At 37.7% G+C, this 24,936-nt stretch overlaps 1 protein-coding gene across 1 annotated transcript; it reads right to left on the bottom strand.

Annotated features, from left to right (window-relative positions):
• Positions 1–21,780: 21,780 nt before the first annotated feature.
• Positions 21,781–23,605, bottom strand: LOC136837239 (uncharacterized). The gene is made up of 2 exons (XM_067101976.1): positions 23,169–23,605; positions 21,781–21,832 (listed from the first exon to the last, which is right to left on the bottom strand). The coding sequence occupies exons 1-2, from the start codon at positions 23,603–23,605 to the stop codon at positions 21,781–21,783; spliced, it is 489 nt and encodes a 162-aa protein (XP_066958077.1).
• Positions 23,606–24,936: the final 1,331 nt, after the last annotated feature.

Raw genomic sequence — 24,936 nt, 5'->3', positions numbered from 1 at the left:
CCTAAAGAAATGTTATTATAATTAATGGCCTACTACAGTCACAGTCGTATGTCTCCTTCATTTGTATAAAGTATGAAGTGCATTCTGCGAATCCTTCATCTTTTTTTTCGTTTCTTCAGTAAGTACCTAAGGTAGGACTTGATAACACAAACCAAAACTATACAAGAATAAGAAAACGAGGATGCCTGTACCATACAATTTCGGCATATTACAAAAACTCAAAGTAATTATCATTCTAACTAAATGATATCACAATATGCAGTTAACAGAACGCTCTAGTAGACACAGTATACAAATGCAACTGTCAATGATGATATCTATAGTAAAATCATTCTTTAACTGATGAAAATTAACCAGTTCTTACTCCTTTCCCAATCCCTGTAAAGCTGAAGCTTATCGTACATTTACATAAATACATGCTTCCTTTGAGATTAAATAGATTGATCTAGTAGGACCTTCTTAAATAACGTACTACCTCTTACCTACTGTAACCTCCTACACAAAACATAAACGTAGTTATAAAATATTGATCTTTTTCTCAGGCAAGAGCACTGTTTGCAAAAAATCACTGTCATTATTTGATCATAACCTGTGATATGAGAAGTCAAGAGACTAATAAAATCCAGATGAACGGTTACGTAAGTTTTGACAACCTTCTCTTTCAAGTTACTGGTTAAATGAAAAGAATGAACAAAGCCATGTATTCAATTATATTTTAATATTTTGATATTACTCAAGTTAGACCGTATATATGAATGTTATCGTGTAGAAGAGCCGAGTGTTTCCTCTACTCTTTCGCTCTTAACTTTCAAATAACATGTGCAAGGAAGAAGGTATAAACCAGAGGGCAAATGAAAACCCAGGCCCTAAAACCAGCTCCCATCCCTGACCTATTTCTGTCTAACTCATTTAGTAAGCAGAAGTACAGCAATGGTTCATTTACGAGGTGTGGCAATAAAGAAACGAGACTTATCTCAAAATAGTTTTATTAAAAATCTACAGAGAAATTACGCTTGTCTCCATCAAAGTAATCCCCCCGAGTTAATGCACTTCTGCATTCGCGTCTGCCACCCATGGAAGCACTCGGCAAAGTCCTCCTCCTTGAGGCCTCTTAGCTCCCTCGTCACAGTGATCTTGATCTCTTCTACAGAGGCGAAATGGGTTCCTTTGAGCACAGTCTTCAGCCTGGAGAGCCAGCAGTCGCAGGGTGTGAGACCTGGGGGATAAGGAGGGTGGTCAAGAACTGCGATCTGTTTGTTGGCTAAGAGCTGCCTCACACCGAGCGGGGTGTGTGCAGACGCGTTGTTCTGGTGAAGCAGCCACAAATTGTCTCTCCACAGAGCCCTGCCTGCTCTGCCGCACCCGGTCGTGGAGGCGACTGAGGACATCACATCTCCATAAGCCTCTTGGAGAGGTTTGAGGGCCCTTCCCCAACATAACCAAGAATTTCAAATTGGTTCTCAGCTCCATGTTTGCACCACCTCCAGTTGTGTGACAAGATGTAACAGCAGTGTGATACACAACAGCCAGAAACAGAAGCACAGAGTGAGCGAGGTGAACAATATTATAGCAGAAAAGTGGTGAGATGTTGCGCAACACAGTGACATAAGTGGTTAGCCTATTGGCATTGAGGATAAGTATGGCTTCCACAGTCTCGTTTCTTTATTGTCACACCTCGTAATTTATTTCTTTCAGTTCATTTTACAACAATTTAAATAAACATTCTTCAACAACCCTATAAAAGTGTCTTGAACTAACTGAAGTTTTCCTTTAACATTTATCATCTATCAAGGAGATTAAATGCCTCCTTAGCTGTGTGCTGATACAGTGCTTTTTAAGCAATAATAATAATAATAATAATAATAATAATAATAATAATAATAATAATAATAATAATAATAATAATAATAATAATAATAAAATGGAAAATTCCATAATAATTGGCAAGACAGATGAAACTCTTCAAGATCTTCTCCCATCACTAATGTTGGAGGGTGCTAAATAAAAGGCAGGTGAGGTGGCTCTTGGCAGAAGTGTGGCACATAATTTCGAGTTACACAACAAACTAAAGAGACTAACTGACAAGACTACACTGACAAGTACAGGAGCAAGTTTCCAAGTTATCTTTCATAGTAAAAGCCAAAGAACAAAGAGAATTTCTATGGTTAGGTTTAAGTTGTTGTTTAGGGACTATCAAAATTTATTTGCTGCAAGGTATTAGCAACCTTCATTTTTTAAAATCTTCAATTGAACTTTTTAAAGGGATTCTTAATAGATAATCATTTACAAGAACAAAATAGTATTCTAACCAAAAGACACAAAACTGCAAAACAGATGTTTCCTTTCTCTCTCTCTCTCTCTCTCTCTCTCTCTCTCTCTCTCTCTCTCTCTCTCTCTCTCTCTCTCTCTCTCTATATATATATATATATATATATATATATATATATATATATATATATATATATATATATATATATATTGTATCTCAGCACTGTACATATCCTTTAATGAAATACAAATTACTCTATCATAAACATAAAAACACGAATCAAAACAAACTCTGGGAAATTCACGACCCCATCGAATGAGTGTGTGCATACGTATGTAAGTGTTGCCTTTTTTTCGGGGCTTTGCTTTATTTACTGTACCGTATTTCATTACAAGTTTAGTTGCCTCTAAGTGACACACATTCCTACACTATTTTGTTTATATTTTATGCTACAGCATTCTCATACACACACATATATATAACATTATATATATATATATATATATATATATATATATATATATATATATATATATATATATATATAAATATATATATATATATATATATATATATATATATATATATATATATATATATATATATATATATATATATATATATATATATATATATATATATATATATATATATATATATATATACACACACATCTCAGTACTGTACATATTCTTTACTGAAATATGAATTACTGTACCATAAACATAAAAACACGAAACTAACAAACTGCAGGAAGTTCATGACGCCAACGAGTAAGTGCGTGCATACGTAAATACTTGATGCCATATTTTTTGCTTTGCCTAATTTACTGTACCATATTTCATGACAAGTTAAGTTGATGTTAAGTATGATTATCACACATATTATAACAGTACACAAGAGAATATATTATCACTGTTGATATTTCATCTCTAACCACCATAAAAATATTTAAAATATGACTTTCACAAGTAGCCAAGACAAAACTAAACAAGCTGTAGCTAGTTCACCGACGGCATGGAATGAGTGAGTGCATAAGTATGTACCCTACTTACACGATTGCATTTATCTTTTGGTCTGAAAAAAAAATTAGAAAAAAACAGTAAAAATATAGATGAGAAGACTGTAGCATAATATATAAATAAAAAAGTAAAGGAGTGTGTGTGTGTTACTGCACTTAAGCTTTGATGTAAACATACCAGTTATTGTTCTTTTTCACTCTCTCCACACTGGCCCTCACCTGACCCCTATCCACCTTGGAAACTTCTCAAGTCCTCCCCCACCCTCCAAAAACCCTTTCTCAGTCTGTCTGAGTGTAAGCAGTGTTACCAACATTTTCCTGAGGCTGCGCAGCTTTGCCAACCATCAGAGGGTGCTTTTTCAAATTTTTTGAAATTTATATATCATATATCTTTGGGGCCTTGGTCCCTGGTCCAGGTGCGTTGCATAATGTCGAGTTCCAGATAACGGCAATCCAGATAACTGACTGATTACTGCACACTCTCTGAAGAAGAACAGAAGTCTTCAGCAAAATATTTAATAAAATGCCCATCCTTCCATAATAATGGGCAAGTGTGATTCACCCCAATATGTTTTGGCTGAGTGGTTACCTAAACAACTGAACACATTATTGGGCACTTTCCAATGCTCATCTAATCTATTCTGATGTCTATAGACAGAAAACTGAAACATATACAAGGAAAGATTATCATCCTAGATGTAAGGGCCTTTTTCACTACTGAACCTCTTGAATTTGTATTGCGAAAAGTAAAGGAACAATCAGATGATGGCAATGTAAATTTCCATCGAACAGTTTTTAGGCTTAGGCCATCTTTGTGTTTTCTTCACAGTTCTTTTTATTTTAATGTGAAGGGTTTAGGCAAAGATCTGGTGTGGCGATGGGGTCTCCTTTGTCGCCTATATTTGTGAATCTGAGCATTGAGTTTGTAGAAAATGAGTCTTGATAACTGTGATTCTGCTTTAAAGCCACTAATCTTGCTGAGATACATAACAATGTCTTCATTATTTTTAAAGAAAGTCCTAGCAATTTTGATAATTTTTTTTAGATATGTCAACAGTGTTCTATTTTCTATTCAACATGCTGCTGAACATGAAACACTGAATATGCTGACATTTTTAGATGATATGCTATTTCATGACCTCAATTCCTTAAATTTTAAATTTGCAGTGTACATGAAGGTAACCAATATCGAAAGTTACATTCACTTTTTTCTTGGCATACTGAAGAGGTAAAACCGAAATTTTCTTTAATTTTTTTTAAGAGCACTCCAAATGTGATCCAGAACTCACTGGTAAAGGACTTGAACATATAAAAGAAGTCTTTCTGAAATTATGGTAAGCCAAACATTTCATTAATAAGGCACTTGCTAAAGCAAAACCAATTTTCTAAATTGAGGCCTCTAATGACAAAATTGCTTAGCCTTGCCATGCCTTGCCATACAACCCCAGCTTGAACAATATATATATATATATATATATATATATATATATATATATATATATATATATATATATATACATACATATATACTGTATATATATAAAACAGTTAACAGGAACAGCACTGACAAGGTATCTATTGTTAAGTAGGCTATAACAACACAATTAAAAAGTTTCTTATTGATAATATCAGCACCCATATTAACAGTACGAAATACCATGTGGTGACTGAGAGTTGAAATGCTATGGAGAAAGTGGTAGGAAATTGCCCATAAGAATTAGTGAGCACAGAAGGGCACACAGCTTACATGCTGAAAATAATACCCTTGTCAAACACATGAAAAAATGATCACATAAAGTAGAATTACTCAAAAGTAATTTAATACCACAAAGATACAGGCATTAGAAGATCAGTTGAGGGAGCCGTTATAAACAGCGGTTGTTGGGTGGAGGGTAACAAATCTTTCACGCAGGAGGAAAAATTTGTGAATGATATGACATGTAGGCAGTAAGTTAAGGACTAATATGTATAATACAACTGACAGTCACTTAGCCACATCTGATGCAGCTGCTGCTGCCCTCTCCTTTCATTCAGGCAACATGGTTGCATTCAGTAACCCAAGTTCGAGGTGCACAAGCTGCTTTAGGCATTTGCTGGAGAAACCTCATGGGAGAACCACTACTCTGACACTCTAGGAGGTAAGCTGGTTTACTTTCAGAAAATGATATAATTACTGGAACTAAGAAATCGACTGTCTTTAAATTAAGACTGGTTTGGTGGCCATACTATGAGTGAGATTTCACAGAAGAGGTACCAGAAATATGATACTGGCATAAAAATCTTTTCTAAGCTGGTTTGCATGGTGGGCTGACCATGCTATGTCAGATAAATCATGTATGTGATACTATGAACTTTTTCCAAACTTTTATACTGGCCGTATGAGGTTTTTTGGAAAAGAATGGTTTCTGGCATTATATCTTATCAATTTGTCCATGCAGTATTCTTCTTACTAAAGAAAGTTGTTGGTGTGTTGCTGTATGATTCAGGAACCTTAGAAACCTTTCTTGCCAAAGTGTCCAAATTCTTGAAGGAGACAAACGCTTCTCCTCTTATGTGAACCCGAGTCCTGGTACTTGCACCATGGAAGGATGTACTTGCTGTGGTGGCCATGTGGTCTGCATTGTCCAAAGCAGATACAGTGAACAAACTTTTCTTGAAAATGATGGAGACATGATATCTTCCACGTGGCTGGTTCATAACAATTCCACCTAACCAGCCAGATATTTCCAATACACTGACATGTAATATACTAATTTGCATAAAGAGTATCAATTAATACTTATTTTATTGTCTTGGCAAAACACTCTTATCCAAACATACAAAGCAAGTTGTGTCTAGTACTGTTTTGAATGCATGGGTGTTTTAACCTTGTTTATACATAATGTAGCACTTGTACTGCAAACGTTGTGCAATAGCTGTCTCAGTTTACAGCACGGTGTCTCGAAAATTCTGTAATATCTACACCATTTTAAAGGCTACATATGAATGCTTCTTTTAGGTTACTACTGAATTTGACCTGATGGATAAGGATTTCTTTTACTAGGTGTCTTCTGCTTTAGCCAGATAATAGCTTCACTATATTTGCAGATATCAAAGAGAGCTCAGCCAGCATCCTTTTTTAAAGCTAAAAGCACATTACATTCTTTCTTATGGGCTTCAAGCTCAGGAATACTAATGTGTAACCATCCCTTTAACCCGGTTGCATTGACATTTGAGGAATTCACATAAGTTGTTTTAAGTAATGCTTGTACAGAGTGGCAAAAAGAGCAAGCCTAATAAAACTGGTTCTGTTACTGTGTTGGTATCTTTGCAATCCAGGATTCAGATTACAAATTCTGGAAAGGCCATAGGGTATATTTTTCTTCTAGATAAATACAACTTTCCTTTGGCTTAATTGAATTAAGAAGTACTCTTTCTCATTTGTATAAAGGCATTGCAGATGATAATTCAGCTTCTGACCCACATAGTCAGCACTTAGCTTTGCAAAGAGCTTTAAATGATTTACATTCTTGGCACATTCATTGAGTGGCTCATTCACCTGTGTAATCATTGTTTATATATATATATATATATATATATATATATATATATATATATATATATATATATATATATATATATATATATATATATATTATATATATATATTATATATATATATATATATATATATATATATATATATATATATATATATATATATATATATATATATATTTACATCTTCCCAAGCATCCGAGCTACCAAACGCTTAGTTCAAAATCAGAAGTAAGAATACAATGGATTGCTTAGCATTGCCTGACACGAAGGGCGAAAGGAATATTGGCCCCTCGCTAAATTTGTTAATTGCACTCTGTATATCTCTCCCACTCTCTCTCTTTGAACATGTGACTGTGGGGAGCCCTTTGTTTTTCAGAATATGAGGCCAAAAGGAGATTAATTTCTGGCCAGAGGCAGAATAAACCAGATCAAGAGAGAGGCACAGCTCCTGTTGGAACACCTGGAATGTGCTCACCACGAGGTGGCCTGTGATTCAAATGATGTGGGCACATAGAGGGATGAAACTTACCCCATCTGCATGAGGAAAGCATTATAATCCCTGACCTGAGGTCTTAAAAGGTCTGACCAAAGAACGACAAGTTACAGACTGATCTGGTCGCGAGCAAGTCACATCCGCTCTTTGCATTCCCGCCTCCTTCAGAGCAACATGCCTCTACCACGTGGTCCTATCTTGTAGGGGGCGTTGATATCCTTACCAGTGAAGCCTTTTAGCCCTCCTACGCCACCATTACCCATGCTGAAACCACCTCTTCAATAAGGTAAAGTGATTTGTTGCAAAGGTTCTTTTCATTCAGTCACACAGTTTTAATTCCCACCCTATACTTCCTATTTCATTTCTAAGGGCCAGTATTTCCATATTAGCCTTGCCCTTTAAGAGCAGTGTTACGAAAATTCCAGTGTTGAGAAATTACGTAAAATCATGTGTTCAAGGCATCCTTGGTACCCTCCGTGCACCGCCTTGTCCTATGCGTATTTTACTTCGTCCTTCCTGGCCTTTAATTCATAAATCTCTCCATTTCAGAAGGACCTTAGCTGTGGAATTCTTCCTTGATTGTGCCTTGCCCTTCGTGAATCAGCATCGTCACATTGACGGAAATACCTCCAAGTGTTCACAGTTATACGTAATTAATCTCTCAGGCCTTGCCTGCCCGATTAGTTCACTTCATCTTCTGATTGTTCATTTAATGTAACTATATGTAATCTTAACCGTACCCCAAAGTGTTTTGCTTACAACTGCCTTGTGAGTAAAGCCCTCAGCTCAGTTATATTCCCCCTTTTCTTTGTTTTTTTTATGATTCCCTGAATCAACAGCAGTCAGATACTATAAAAATATTGAGGTAAGTAAATAAATCATTCGTTTAGAGTCTATAGCTGGCTCATGATAAAGATTTCCCTGGGCTAAATTGTAAAACTGGCGAACTTTTGGCCTTAGATCTCATAAATCTGCAACATTGCAGATTGAACCCCTGACCCCTTGCAATTTGCGGTTACAAGTAAATAGCAAAGCTAAACTGAGACAAGAAACGAACCTTAGGGTAAAAATCCTTAAGTACACAGTCAAGGAGTTCCACACAGTGAGTATTTTTATTCTCTGTTAGGATACGAAATGAAATTGTGACTGAAAATATCAATAGGGAAACGTTAGGCACGTGCATGCAACCCAGTTATCGAGAAGAGAGAGTTAGTATCCGTTACACAAGCTTTTGATAGCCACTGTTTGGGGGCTTGCATGTTTTTCACATGGGCAAACTAGTGAATTACGAAGTGTTGTAAAAAGGAAATAGTGTGTGTATTTTCTCCCTGTGTTATTCAGACAATTTGTCATTTTGGAATTTTAGTTAGGCACATGTTAGAACCCATGTCAGTCATCCGGCAAATTTTTGTATTGCTGGAGTTAGGAGTTTTACATTCTCTCTCTCTCTCTCTCTCATAGCGGTTAGGAATTCGTTAGGCAAGTGTATAATTCCTCATTAAAGAGTAAAATCTCAGAAAAAGCGTAAAAATTGTTCAGGCCACGTGAACAAATAAATGTGCTTCATATTTGCATTTGTACACATTCCTCTGTCAAGCAATGCACTTGATATATTCTATTTCATTTAAAACATTTCCATATAATAATCGTGCGCTATTTCATTCATAAGCATAAGGAACCTCTTTTTTTTTGTTGTTGTTTTGTGTTTGTTGGTGTTAATCTCTCGTTTTGCTTAAAGTTAGCTGTAACCAAGTGGTTTCATGTCGTTCTCAGTCTAATTTTTGTAAAGCCTAAGAGAAAATTTTTATATTTCGGTTCCTCTAAATAAGCCTAAGCAAGATAATATTTTTCTATAAGCATGTGGTCGTCTCGGGATATCCCCACACCGGCCATTGTCCTTCGATCCAGGTGTGTGTACCAGACGACCTTGAGCTGTCAGTAACTGAGCCAGATACAACAAACCCAAGTGGTTATCGAGCAAACATTACCCTTTTCCGGGCATGTGCAAGACAGACTATGATAAGGAAGTGTAATATCGTACACATGTGAACTTAAGCAAACAACGCCCATGCATGGTAGAATTAAGTTTTGTACCTATAACAAGTTGGAGGAAAAGGCTCTTATTATTGTTGGTAAAATATGCACATTTATCAACTTTACTTACAAATATTATAATTTTGTAATTTATCCGTCTCTCGGCGATGAACTAATCACTCCTATAAGCATATATAGAAGTGTATTTCTAGAAATGGCTGGTTTCTAAACCACCGATTTGTATTTATACATAAACCTTACCACCTCACACCAGTATCCCAGTGTCTCTCAAAACATTCCCTTTCTTTTTATTTAAGGTTTACGCTACGTCCTTTTTTTTTTTGTTGGGGTTACTGTTTAAAAGTCTTACGACACTCACCAAGTTCCCAAACCTATCATGTACTGGGACTCCCCTAAAAATTTCTTATTACAAGGACCCCAAGAAACTCAACCAACTAGTTCCCTGTGAACAAACCCATGCCTTACGAGGCAAAACCAAGAATTTTGGGAACTGGCAAACCTCTCCGAACCAGCCTTGAGATCCACACTGTTAGCCGGCGAAGTCCGTGCGTGAATTCGAACTTACATCCTACGGGACAAAATTAAAATCAAACAAACTAGTTCCCTGCCAACAAATCACATCCTATGAGGCAAACCAAAAAACCCCAACCTTCATGCTATAGCCGGCCAAGTCCGTGTGTGAAATAATATCCAAACTACATCTTTCAAGACATTAAAACCCATTCATCACGAACAACTGAGTCTTATTCACACATATTAAATTTCATTCATCACAAACAACTGAGTCTTTTAAACATATTGAAGCTGTTTCATCACAAATTTTGAGTCATATCCAGACATCCTGAATCTGTTCTTTTTGAACAAAATCGAGTCTCTTCAGACATATTGAACCTGTTCGCTCGAACAGCCCTGAGTCTTTTAGACATATTGAAACCAGTTCATCATGAACAAACTTCAAGTCTCTCAGACACCCTGAGTCTTTTCAGACACCCTGAGTTTTTTCAGACACCCTGAGTCTTTCGAGACACCCTGAGTCTTTCGAGACACCCGAAATTTGAGTCTTTCAGACACCCTGAAATCTGAGTCTTTCAGACACCCTTAAATCTGAGTCTTTTTAGATATACTGATTATCCTTTTACGCACAAACCTTAAGTTCTCTGGAACGGTCCAACCTTCATGCTACAGCCAACCCCATCCATGAGCGAATACAAACAAACCTTGTTCTATTTTGAACAAGCCTAAAGGATCACGCCCATATAAGCATTATCTCAAAATGTCTATGACATGCAGAGCCCAGCAAAATGAGGACAAGTTCTACATGTCCGCTGGAAAAGACATGGAACTGCCAGGACTAGCCCTGGAGGATTGGGCCCAATAGAGAGTAGACGGGGCCAAGGTGGAAAGAGAGGCGGAAAGAACAGCCCAGGAGAAACGAGAAGAGGCAGAAAGGCAGGAAAAGGTGAAAGAAAGGCAGGAGAAGGAGAAAGAATGGCAAGAGAAAGAGGCAGAAAGGTGGGGGAAGGAGAAAGAAAGAATAACCCAGGAGAAACGAGAAGAGGCAGAAAGGCAGAAGGAGAAAGAAAGTCAGGAGAGGGAGAAAGAAAGGGCTCATCAGCTTGCAATGGCAACCCAAGCACGTGCAACCCGCCAACACCCTCTCCACATTAACCCTCAGTATGTAGACTCCCTCATAAGAAACTGGTACGAAGCCGAGCCTGAAGCCTGGCTTGGCCATATTGAAAAGGACCTGATGACCTATCAGACCTCTACTGAAGAAGTGTCTCTGATCTTGGGAAGGCACCTTGAAGAGAAAGGTGCCATCACATTCAATGCTCTCCAACGTGAGGATCAAGGATATCTCACCCTTGTCTGCCAAGCCATTATAAAAGCTTGTGAGGTAACTCCCGACTGTTGGAGGAAAAGATGGAGAAATATGCCCAAAGAGTCAGGCCATACCTGATCTGAGTGGGTTTTTAAAAAGACCTAAGCCATGAAACAATGGCTAGAACCTCTCAAAGCCATTAGTGCAGAGGATATCCTCAAACTCTCCCAGCTAGAGGACTTTTTACATTATGCCCTGCCAGCCCTCGCCACACATCTGTGTGACAAGGCGCCTAAGACGGTGGTCAAGTGCTGTTGTTGGGATGACATCTGGGATATGAATCATCCTCATCTTAGTTCCCATAGACGAAAATTATATCCCTCCATGCCTGCCTCAATCAACTCCCAGCAACTTCCCAAGAATGGGTACCCACATAAGAAGCCCATTGTAGGCTATGTGGGTTCTGCAAGAAAGCCAGACATTCCACAGAGCAGTGCTGAAACAAGCCCCAGGCACCACTCACGATGCCTTCCAAAACTTTCCCGGGAATCTACCAACTAAGAAGCCTGCACCCTCCACAGGGGCAGTGCCACGAAGAGATTGCAAGCTTGCAAAGTTCATGGCCACTCACCCACATAGGCAAAATGCCCTAATAATAAATCAAGTACTCTAGCCATTGCTTTGGCAGTTACAAATCCAAATTTCTTAGGCCCTTCAGCTGAGGGTCCCATATATGTGGCACCTCCTCAAGGTAGCTACGCTGCACGCCAGGTCAAGGCATTTGATGACTCCTGTGCACAAATTTCCCTCATAAGGAAGGACAAAGTTCCCTATAGAGTTAGCATTAACCGACGTAAACTCGTCACAACTGAGGGTATCAATCACTTTAAAATGATACTCCCTACTGTTCAGTTGAGAGTCACAAGACCTCATAGATCCAAAATCTGCAACCTTGCAGTTGTAATTTATGTTCCTGGAGGTTATGACATCCTCATGGGACAGGACTTCCAGTCCCATTCTAAATTACTGCAATCCAGGGGCCCAAACCCCTCAAATCATTCATTAGGCATGAGTAAGCCTCAAATGCCAGCATTCATTCCACTGCTCATGCCACTGGAATACAATCTGCAGTGGCAATCTCCATCAAAATAGATTCCAGATCCCATTCCGGTGCAAGGCCCTGCCCCAGTGACTGTGCCAAAGCACCAAATATATCTCCCTCCCTGGGATCCCAAACTTGATTCACAATTTCTGCCAGAGCCACCTGAGTGCATTGAGCAGTGCCAAGCTCCATCCGTCCCGAACGACAAGCAAATTCCACATCAAATACTAGTGCCTGACCCTGCCTTAGTGCCAGCGACAGAGCATGCCCCTGATCTCCCTTCAAGAGATCCCAATCAGGCTCCCATCTCTTCTCCCAGCTTGGCTCAGCTACCAGTGCCAGTAAGAGAGAAGGATTCTCCCAACCACAGAGGAAGCTCAACTGAAGGTGCGGCCTCACAACCCGTGACTGAGCTGGTCATGGTAACCTGCGAGCCTATCACACCCACCGTGACCTCTTCCTCTCCTTCCTGGTCCCCCGCAGACAACCATGAGCATGGATTCTGCTGTGTCTCAAATGGCCAATGAACTCACGGAACTCCGACAACTTGGGGCAGAGACTGTAATGAGTGCCCTTGCTTCGGCCACCAAAGAAGCTGACATGGGTGGCACTCCAATGTCCTCCTTGGGCTCGGTTCAACCTATTCCCCTACCAAGGAGAACCTTTAACCTACAGAGATCTACGGCAAAAATCCCAGAATTAGGTAACGTCAGGTAGCCTAAAGAGAGCTACTGGGCTCTCCTGACACAGTGCAAATCTGGCACAGTGCCACCTTTTTATCCTACAAAGTTCTTTGGTACCTCTATCCAGAATGAGAATACCCGAGTCTTTGCCTGTTTCTTTTCCTTACAATCCTGTACGTTATTCTCTTCCTTTAACCATTTTTCCTTTCCTTACTTTGTTTATTACTCATGTCATTTTATGCCTCACAAAGGCTCAAATTTTACTTTATTTCCCATTCTACCAACGTAGAGTGCAAACTGACAGACATTTCAAATCCATAAGTCCTATGACTTCCCTCTCATGCCCATAAATGCATGATGCTTTTTAAATTTATATATGCCAAAGCCATTTAAGTGCCAACTTGGCACAGTGCCATTTTCGTAGATGTTGGCAGGAAATACTGTTGGAGGAGCCGTTTCCTTTGACTGCCTTGAAGCCCCTGGAGCTAAAGAATAAACCTAAGCCATTTTCATAAGCTAAAGAATATAATTTCGCCATACTCCTCATCATTTTTCTTTAACAATCATTACTCATTCTGGAATCTATCATTGGTCTTCTTTGCTATTCCTTTGTAATTTAAATCCCGAGTCCATGACTCAGAAAGACTGTGCACTTTACATATTTGTCTGTACTTCATCGTACTTAGCTTCGTGCCAGTAAGCACCATTGACCTCAGTGCCACATCTGGCACTGTTCCGTCGACTTAACATGGCAACACCTAACTGAAGACCAAGTATACTTCATTGTAATGCCTCATCAAAGCAAACTAACTGCATGTCTTTGACTAACAATTACTACTAAATGTTAAGTGCATGATTATTTTACGATTTACCTTAATGAAATCACTTGCAGTTATTGTATTTTAATATTTATGAGACCTTTCTCATATTTGTAACAGTTCCTGTTTTAAAATGACAGTAGCTTACGATTTATTGTATTTCAATATTTACGATAATTTACTTATAGTTCCTTAATAAATTCCTGTTTAAGAGTGACAGTAATTTAATGTTAACAACATTTTCTTTCACTATGCTGTTAACGTAAAATGTTGAATGCTTTGTCAAGTAAATATTTCTAAGATCTCGTATGTAGCAGAGAAGTTTAATAAAAATACATGTTAATAAAAATACATGAGTGCCATTAAGGAGAAAGGTAGAGTAATGTAAAGCATTTGTCAGCTGAATCCTTGGTTTGGTAGACATTCGCACCTAAGTGAGGGTGCGAGATGTCAACCTGGGTAGGGAGTTGCTACATCTTCCCAAGCATCCAAGCTACCAGACACCGACATAGAAGGGCGAAAGGAATATTTGCCCCTCCTCAAATCTGTTAACTGCACTCTGTATATCTCTCCCACTTTCTCTCTTTGAACATGTGACTGTGGGGAGCCCTTTATTTTTCAGAACACAGGGTCAAAAGACGATTAATTTCTGGCCAGAGACAGAACAAACCAGATTAAGAGAGAGGTATGGCTCCCGTAGGAACACCTGGAATGTGCTCACCATGAGGTGACCCGTGATTCAAATGATCCGTGCACATAAGAGGGATGAAACTTACCCCATCTGCATGAGGAAAGCACCATAATCCCTGACCCGAGGTCTTAAAAGGCCTGACCAAAGAACGACAAGTTACAGACTGATCTGGACGCGAGCGAGTCACATCTGCCCTTTGCATTCCCGCCTCCTTCAGAGCACCATGCCTCTACCACACGGTCCTATCTTTTAAGGGGGCCTTAGTATCCTTACCAGTGAAACCTTTTAGCCCCCCTCCGCCACTATTACCCACGCTGAAGCCACCTCGTCTATAAGGTAAAGTGACCTGTTGCAAAGGTTCTTTTCATTCAGTCGCACAGTTTTAATTCTTGCTCTATACTTCCTATTTCATTTCTAAGGGCCAGTATTTCCATATTAGCCTTGTCTTTTTAGAGCAGTGTTACAAAAATTCCAGTGTTGAGTAATTATGCAAACGCATGTGTTCAAGGCATCCTTGGTACCCTCCATGCACCGCCTTGTCCTATGCATATTTTACTGTGTCCTTCCTGGCCTTTAATTCGTAAATCTCTCCGTTTACAGAAGGATCCCTAGCTGTGGAATTCTTCCTTGATTGTGCCTTGCCCTTCATGAATCAGCATCATCACACTGGCGGAAATATTTCGAAGTGTTCGTAGTTATAATTAATCTCTCAGGCCTTGCTTGCCCAATTAGCTCATTTCATCTTCTGATTGTTCATTTAAAGTAAATATACCTAGACTTAAACTTTCCCTAAAGTGTTTTGCTTACAACTGCCTTGTGAGTAGAGCCCTCAGCTCAGTTATATTCCCCCTTCTCTTTGTTTTTTTATGATTACCTGAATCAGCAGTCAGATACTATAAAAATACTGAGGAAAGTAAATAACTGACTCATGATAAGCATATATATATTAGTATATATATATATATATATATATATATATATATATATATATATATATATATATATATATATATATATATATATATATCACCTATAACTGGCTCATGATAAGCATATATATATATCACCTTCTTCCCCACTTAAAAATAATTCTATTTTGGAGGGTCTGAGGTTCTTTACCTCTTGCCACAGTTCTCATGTGCGCCACCTGATGTGCTAGAAGTAACTCTTCTTTTACATTCTTGTTGCCTTATTGTCATTGAATAACAGTCTACTACAGCTTCTGTGATACCCTACTTTAATTTGTATTGGTGAGGCCTCTATGCCCTCACCATCATCTAGCCTTGCTGGATGAAGTGTTATTGGCTTATCATTGATAGACTGAAAAATTATTTTTACTCAATATTAGCATAACCAAGTCTTGTTTCCTTTGGAATGAAGTGCTGAATTGGCATTTCATCATTTTTGCTCTCTTAAAAAAGGCAACATTTACTTCAGTTTGTTTGGTGTTTACATCTTGCATATATACTGAAACTTTAAAAAGGCAGAAGCCAAGTGGCTATCCTTTCATCATCTTATGCTCTCTTAGCTATAAGAGAATACAATTCGCTCATGCAGTTGCCCTCTACTTAACTCGGCCGTCCATCCACTATTTAAATAATGAGAGATCTGTACATTATCAGGTAAACTAAAATCAAGTTATCTTTGGTTCAGCTCTCCCGTGTTGGCACAAGGGTGGCTATCTAATATCTTAGTGGCTTATTAGCACTGGGATATTGAAGCCAATAGTGAAATAGCACAGCAGTGTCTGTTACCGACATACCCTTTTTATTTGTCTCTATACAATGGCAGGTATTAGTTAATCTTCCCAGGTTTATTATCAGTTTCATGAACTGCTTATACCTGAATGAGCTTCACATGCCCATAGCTTATAATTTTCAGGCTCCAGAGACCCACCTTTTTTGCACCACCGCAACCTGCAGAATCACTCCTACACGGCAAGAAAGCTTGGGCTTGATCTTGACTGGCAGAGGCTTTGTGGTTAGTAAGCCACTGGGGCATTTTGAAGACAAAAAGAGATCATCCTGTTTGTCACCCCAGCATTGGCAGTTTTTCATGGGAAACATTCAAATACACTCTCTGGGATACATCTCCGAAAATTCTAAACAACCCCTTTCCACCACGAATTGTACCCTGACAGCAGTGGTCTCTGTGATCTCTTTGATGGCCTTGAAGTATAAAAAAAAATTCCTTTATCAGCCAATACACTAAAGATAAGGCTAAATAAGACAACTAAATCAATAATGTGAAACTAAGTTGTATAAAACAAACCATTTTTCTGGTTTATAGTTAGTTTACAATGTTTTAATAACCCTCTTGAAAACACAGTCGCCAAGTGAAAACTTTTCGTGACTAGGACTTTTTTCTTAAAAGGTGACCTAAACACAATATTCTTCCCATATTTCATGCTTGTATCATGGACTGAACTATTCTTCCAAGAAGTCACATTTCCTACTCTACTATGAAACCTTACATACTTCCTCACTAACCACTCAACTAGCATTGCCACACTACTGTGATGGGGACTAGTGATTACGCTAACGCGCCCATCACCATTTTACAAATATGTAAGGCATACACTTATAATATGCTGCAATACTAGTACTCTTCCACGTCTTCACAGTAGCAGACGCTGGAAGTATATGAAAATTGTAAAAAAGGGACCAAAATTATGGTAGAGTTCCTGGAATCACTTTCCCACCTCTTCACAAATAAAAGGAGACATTTTTAACACGGTGTGAAAAGAATTCTCTTGAGTTGTAAAAAAGGTAATTAAATGACGTATATGGTTACCCAGTTACATTGTAATAGTAATAAGAATGCAAAAATATAAATTACATTGCTAAATCTACGTTAGGAATAAATTCCTTTATTAAGGAAACTGTAAAGTCTGAACCCATAAAACACGAAAAAGTTTTAGAATGAAAAATATCAAAAGCACAGAGTACTATACCAATAGGTTGGCACCATAAGTAAACTTTGTTACATTGCGTTCGTAATGTAAGAGATAATTCTTTACAGTACTCACAAACACATAAATGCATACATACATGCACATACATACATACATATGTATGTATGTATGTATAACAATTAAAAAATCAAAATCATTACACATTTTTGTGATATGAACACATTACCCTTTCATCCTTTTTTGTTTAATCTGAGAGCAAGTTCAACAAACAGAAAAGTCTTCAGCGCGTTGATTCCGATAAAACAAAACAGGTTGTTGAGTATCATCTGTCCACGCATCCCTCATGCAATAATTACTTTCTTTTGTATTTCGTAACTGATCGAGTAAATAACTAAAAAGAATCAGTTGTTCTATAAAATAACCAAAGAGTTTCTGAGTTGCTGCGTGCTATCGAACGCTTTACTTATTCATTCAGCTTGTGGAAGTCTACAAGCACTGGAAAAAAGGAAGGTTTGTTACCGACCCTTGTACTGTATGTCCACAGTGCATCAGGACTTCTAAAACGAAAAGATAGTGGAAGCACTTCAGTACGACTACCGAGGGAGGACGTTTAAAAATCAGTATATTCGATGCATTACTTGATACATTACAAATTTCAACATAAATGTTCTTTTTCGTTTACGGTAGTCCCAAGATTTTTCTTATTCTTATTTGTACACCTTCCGGTCTTTCAAATAAAAGTGCGTGTGTCATTGGCATTTCTTGAAAAACATTGTTGAAGATTTCACCCGAACTGTGTCTACGGACACAAACACAATAATCGTATCTTCTTTGCCAAAACAACATACTGTCATAGGCGCAGAGTGCTACGTGTATCTTATCTTTCAGTCTGGTGAACTTAGATCATCATCTGCAAAGATTAAAATCGATCTTTGTGATATCTCAAAAAACACCTGTTTAGTCTCATTACCATTTCCACTGACTATATCAGGCTGCAAATTTTGGACAATTTTCCACACCCTATCTGCCGTCATGTTTTATTTTGAGTGAGGGAACGAGGAGAGGGTCGGTTTCTCGAGTCTATCAACGTCGCACCAAAGCACAGCAACTTTTTTTTCTTCTAATGGTGCAATTGGATTTATAAGATATATATATATAATACATTCATGACAATACTCATACTTCCAGAAATCATAATTACCTTATCACGCTGAAGAAACTGTGAACACATACCACAGCGATATCTGATCTCGTCATGGGGTCCATAAATCAACAGCTACACTCAGGAAGTCAAAAACTGATCTGAGCACACTGTATTAATCAGATACTTATAATATCTGGGAACTAGCCATAATAACATTACCAATAAGCGGAACGAGACACCCAAGATAAACAAATTTAATTTTGTCCCTCTGGTGCATACAGCACGTATTCCATGACGATCTGGACTGGATTTCGCCCACGTTGCATTAATAATTCCCTGTAGCGCGTTGGTATAGATATTTGGAATTGGTTTAAATATTTCATATGGCCGTTTCTTGTCATCCTGACATGAATTCATACCTTTTACTCCCATTTGAGTTTAGACTTGAGGTACCTTATTAACCTATTAATACTAAATATGGACTATTTACGACCTGACAGAAAAAAGGGTTATAAGGATGCACTTCCAAGTCTTGTGTTTAGTGATAAAGGTACGCTTATTCTCTAATGAGAATGAGTGACGTTTGCTGAGGTTTAGTCATTCTTTTCTTCTATACGAGCACGATATCTAAATATGACGTATTGCTGAAAATCAAGTTCACTAACTAGATCAGTTATATTGTCATTTTGTTTCGATGTCTGTCTACGCTAATTATTGCTTTCGCTATTTAAGCTATGCAATGACTATCATCAGAGAGTTATCATTAAAGAAACATGTGATCTAAACCTACGCATGTTGAGTTTTGGCAGATGTTCTCTAGGCAACCCGTGTACCACTGCAGGCTCCTATTTACGTTTCCCACTGACAAGTCTCATTCCAACACGCCGTAGGAGCGTATTGTCGTCAGAGCAATTCATGCGGTGCACTGTAGGCACTACTACAGGTTGTTTGCCGAGTCCTTTCGGCCCCTAGCTGCACACAGATTTAGACTTCTACTTTACCTCCATTCCCGTTTCTTTCTTCCAATTTGCTCTCCAATCACTCTAACTTTCTTTTCACTGTCTTAAGCGCTAAATGTCTGTAAGTGCCCCAGTGCCTGGCTTTATAGCCACATTTTTATAAATTAATCACAAAGATTGTTTGAAGGGTCAACTAACCTCCTTTGCCCTCTAAAATGTGAATTCCTGTTCATTTCCTCTTCATTGACTGTCCTGGTAGATGGGTATAAACTGCCTACAAATTGCTTTTGAAGTCTTTAGAAATTTAATTGGCTGCTTACTTAGCCTCTGACATCAATTACATTTTACTTTTCTATAAAATGAAACTGTTGAGATGTTTATTTGTCTGACCGTCTGTACTTTTCTATCCGCCCTCAGATCTTAAAAACTTCTGAGGCTAGAGGGCTGCCAATTGGTATGTTGACCATCCACTCTCCAATCATCAAACATAACAAATTGCAGTCCTCTAGCCTCAGTAGTTTTTATCTTATTTAAGTTTAAAGTTCGCCATGATCGTGCGTCTTGGCGCCGCTATCGGTGCCAAGAGTACATGCCACCACCGGGCCGTGGCTGAAAGTTTCATGGGCTGTGGCTGAGGTTTCATGAGCCGAGGCGCTTTTTTCCTTTTTTATTTGAAGACCGACATGATCGGAAATTCAGTGACTATAAACATACAAGGTCCCCCAAATGCAGAAAATAAAATGAAAACGATATGATACAAAAGTAGGGCTTTAACTAAGAAGAAACGATAGACTCGGATATCAAAATAGAATGTTTTAAAGTTGTCATGGAAAATTTTGATAGTCGTTGTATATGTATAAGACAATTTTTTAATAATTTCTTTTATTATAATGCCAGAGAGATTTTAGTACAATTTTCTGAACTGTCCATTAATAACTGATTAACGGCATTGGAAATATCGCAATACCAAATTCGCCTCATTTCTTCAAACTTTTAGCTCCAATAAGCACCGGATAGAGAAACAAGTTTCAAAGGTCACAGGGGAAATACTACTTCTAATGGATCTATCAAACGCTTTTTTGTTTATTCAGTGACTGTTTGAGTCTCATTCACTAAATCTAAGTGCCAAGTGGCTTTTTGTATTAGCTAGCATATTTTTCCATGAGTATTTCTCTTTATTTCCTAGATTAGAAACAACAAGTACAGACCACTAGAGAAATAAGTTAATGTACAGCCATCGAGGTATCAGCCAGATGTCCAAATGGCCAGGCTGCCTAAATACCATGGGGGAAAAATACGAAGAATTTTTTTTCTGTGAGAGCTTCTATTAGAAAATAAAAATCTGTGGGGAAACACTTTAAATAGCTGATTGTTGAGAGGTAGTCGCATCAAGCCCTTGTTAATAATTAAAAGGCTCTTAACTGTTCTCTGTAACTAGATATTTACCTTTTATTGCTCTAGGAAATGACAAAATTTAGAACAAAATTATACTAACAAACAAGTTAACAGAAATAATATAAAAAGTTATACAACGAAACAAAAAATTATGTGATAAAATCGGATCTTTCCCTCTTTTCCTTCGTGGAAAAGAAGGAAAAGTAGAAAACTTAAAAAAACTTGCGCAAAACCAAAGCGGACAACAGGAAAAGTGGTGTAGCGTAGGTTAAGTTACATAAGTGACTGTTCATCATCACTGCATTGTAAAAAAAAAATTCTCAACTGAAAGGTTTATCATAGAAAAGATCATGCATAAAACCAATGGCAACAATAACTCATGACTAAAAGTGCTCATTCGCCGTCGTTGCCATTTTATTGCAGGACTTCTTTTCCCACGGAAAACTATTAAGCAAAAAGACAAAAACGTCAGTTTTCGTGAAAATGACACAGGTAAACAAAATAAATGTTGCCTTGATTCATGATGTTCTTTTTTCCCAGAAATTTTGTGTGTTTTTTTCATGACCGCCAAAAATATGCAGCTCATGATTTTCAATTTAATCGACAATATAATTGAGAAATTGATCTGACTATTAATACTTTATTAAGCTGATGTAATGTAGTATTGATAAGAACAGAACATATAAATAGACTTCGCTGAAGAACTGACGAATTAACAAGACATGATGAATTTCACAAAGACAATTATTGGGCATATAATACACAGAGACAGAGGGCAAAAAAATAAACAAATATGATGTTTACATTTTGTTTCCTAATCAGTATTCCCTAGATAATTCTTAAGATGTCCTTTTTTCTTTTTTAGTTCACCAGCCTATTCCCTGTCCTCCCAGACACCTGGTGGAAGATCTTTGAAGTCGAATCTTCTGCAACATAAATGGAGATATGAACTACAAACTCAAATGGGCGAATTTAATCTTAAAATGGAGAAAAGCCCTATATTTTCATTTCCCTCCCGTCCCCATTTATTATATACTTGAAAGGGAAGTGCATTATGCGACAACCCATCCATCAGCAGCAGATGGAGTCGGTTGAATCCTTTATCCCCACGCAACAAATAATCGTTATTCATCATGGATAAATAGGCAGGAAGTATCTGGGTCCATCTAATTTACATTCTATGACTGCATATTGACATTAATTAGTATTCCGTCGTAATTAATTATGGACTTCACAACATTAATATCAAAATATGGTAATTGTCACTGTCCGGCGCTGCACCAGCATCACGATGAGCATCATCGGCGGAAGAGAAAGCAAAATCAGTTTCTTTACGAGGCACTGCGCCCTTTTCCTCTGCCAATTAAAATTACCTCGAGTACACGATAAAATTTTTGACATAATGTATGCGTTTGTTTTTCAAGTCATTAAGATAAAACAATACGAAAAAGAACTAAACACCTTTAACTTCAAGAGTAACTTCCAAAAGGCACAGAACACCATTTTCATCAAAAGTCATTACTTTATATGAGTGAAAGTATGGGTTTCAAGTAGTATTTGGATTTCAAGTAATATTCTTAGTGCTCTCAGTATCATTTTTCACAACAACATAAAAGGCCAATAATTTTCATAGATGCTTTTCACAGAATTAAGACCCATATGTAATATATAAGAAAGGAGAAGAGACAATTTTATGAAAAAAATAAAGATATAAAAACAATGAGGGTTAAGAAAACTAAGTTTGCACGTACAGAAAAATTAATAAGAATAAAAAAAAGGAGGGGGGAGAATGGCACTCGGCTCCTAAAGGCAGCGTTAAAATCTAACTCCACTCTACAAAACATTCGGCAAAATTCAAAAATGAATGCCATGAGTAAAGACAATAAGAACAATAACAAATATCAGACAACAGTAACCAGATAACACAATAGAATTTATACAGTACAATGTCTATATATAAATATCGGAATCTGTACTTATAAATACTTTCTCTCTCTCTCTCTCTCTCTCTCTCTCTCTCTCTCTCTCTATATATATATATATATATATATATATATATATATATATATATATATATATATATATATATATATATATATATATATATATATATATATATATATACAGAGAGAGAGAGAGAGAGATATGAGAGAGAGAGAGAGAGAGAGAGAGAGAAATATGTGTATATGTGCGCATATATATATTTCGTTGAAAGCAATTGTCTTAGTGGCATCAGTAAGTTTCTTGCAGGTATCTTCATACCGTTTGAGTTTTTTTGATTCTCGTTCGTCCATTTCTGGTGAAAAATGCGCAGACTTCCTTCTTCCTTTTATTGATTTTTGTCGCGACAGCTGTTTCGCCTTTATGGCATCATCACATTCTCCTCGTGCGTTCAAGCAACGGCCAGCATTCGTTGCTTTTACATACACGGTCGTTTTAAACTGTCCTTCTTGTTGTTTCATCAGGACGTCAAGAAACGGTAAAGTCTTCTGCTGGCTGTGCTCTGTGGTGAAGTTGAGCAGCGAGTTTCTTTTCAGAGCATCTGCTAGTTTTCTGGCATCATCGGTTTCTTTTATTGTGAAGAATATGTCGTCGATGTACCGCCCATAAATCTTTGGTTTCTGATACTCTCGGAAGGTTCTTTCTTCGACAGTGGCCATGTACATATTTGCACAGAGGGCCCCTAGTGGGGATCCCATGGCGACTCCGTCTACTTGCCGAAATAATTCCCTCCGGCGCATTTTCACTGAAATCAGCAGCGGAGTTCACTGACCTCATGCATGAAAAGGGCCGGAAGATGACATCACCTCACTCGACGTAGAAAGTTTATTTTCGAATGTTCCCGTCGACGAAACGATCAGCATCATCCTTGATCGTGTATGCAGGTCCAACAAGAGCCCGCTGCCTATTTCCGAAGATGTCCTCCGAGATAAGCTGAAGGCCAGTACTGCGGAGGCCACTTTCCTTTCTCACCGGGAGGAATAATTTCGGCAAGTAGACGGAGTCACCATGGGATACCCACCAAGGGTCCTTTGTGCAAATATGCACATGGCCATGTTGTTCTTTCCTGCTTGCTGCTGCTGATTACTGCTTTTGTTTGTTTTCCCCTTCGACTGGTTCTCATTTGTTGTTCTTCCCTGCTTGCTGCTGCTGATTACTGCTTTTGTTTGTTTTCCCCTTCGACTGGTTCTCACTTGTTGTTCTTCCCTGCTTGCTGCTGCTGATTACTGCTTTTGTTTGTTTTCCCCTTCGACTGGTTCTCACTTGTTGTTCTTCCCTGCTTGCTGCTGCTGATTACTGCTTTTGTTTGTTTCTCCCCTCCGACTGGTTCTCATTTGTTGTTCTTCCCTGCTTGCTGATGCTGATTACTGCTTATGTTCTGATTTTTTGTTTCTCCCCTCCGATTGATTTTCATTTGTTGTTCTTCCCTGCTTGCTGCTGCTGATTACTGCTTGTGTTCTGCTTTTGTTTGTTTCTCCCCTTCGACTGGTTCTCAATTGTTATTCTTCCCTGCTTGCTGCTGCTGATTACTGCTTTTGTTTGTCTTCCCCTTTGATTGGTTCTCATTTGTTGTTCTTATATACATATTATATATATATATATATATATATATATATATATATATATATATATATATATATATATATATATATATATATATATATATATATATATATATATATATATATATATATATATATATATATATATATATATATATATATATTTTTTTTCTCCGAACTCCTTCAGTGATATCGTACATAACAGGACGACAACTGCGCAACTGTTCTATACTTTACCTAATAGTCTTTCCCTTTATTCTATCCATTCTTCATACTCTATTATTTTTTCCTTTTTATCATATCGAAATGACAAATACCTTTATTTATCCCTATTTTTCCTTCATTCTTTGTCTCCATGAGTTGAAGGAATTCTCCTATTTATGCTTTCTTAGGTGGTTATATATTACAAAATTTCTTTTTTAAGTTTAAGCAAACAAGCTCAAGCCATAACTAAACCACAGGTTTCT

Source organism: Macrobrachium rosenbergii, chromosome 58, assembly GCF_040412425.1.
Source record: "Macrobrachium rosenbergii isolate ZJJX-2024 chromosome 58, ASM4041242v1, whole genome shotgun sequence".
NCBI lineage: Eukaryota > Metazoa > Arthropoda > Malacostraca > Decapoda > Palaemonidae > Macrobrachium > Macrobrachium rosenbergii.
Note: the sequence above shows the minus strand (reverse complement) of the source record. Positions and strands in the feature narration are given on the sequence as shown.

Bases quoted from the DNA above. Each gene is read 5' to 3' on its own strand.
- LOC136837239 (XM_067101976.1), bottom strand. From the start codon at position 23,605: ATGGGATCCCCACTAGGGGCCCTCTGTGCAAATATGTACATGGCCACT. The intron at 21,833-23,168 runs GTATGAAGATAC...TTTATGTTGCAG, and splicing joins GAATCAAAAAAACTCAAACG to AAGATTCGACTTCAAAGATC.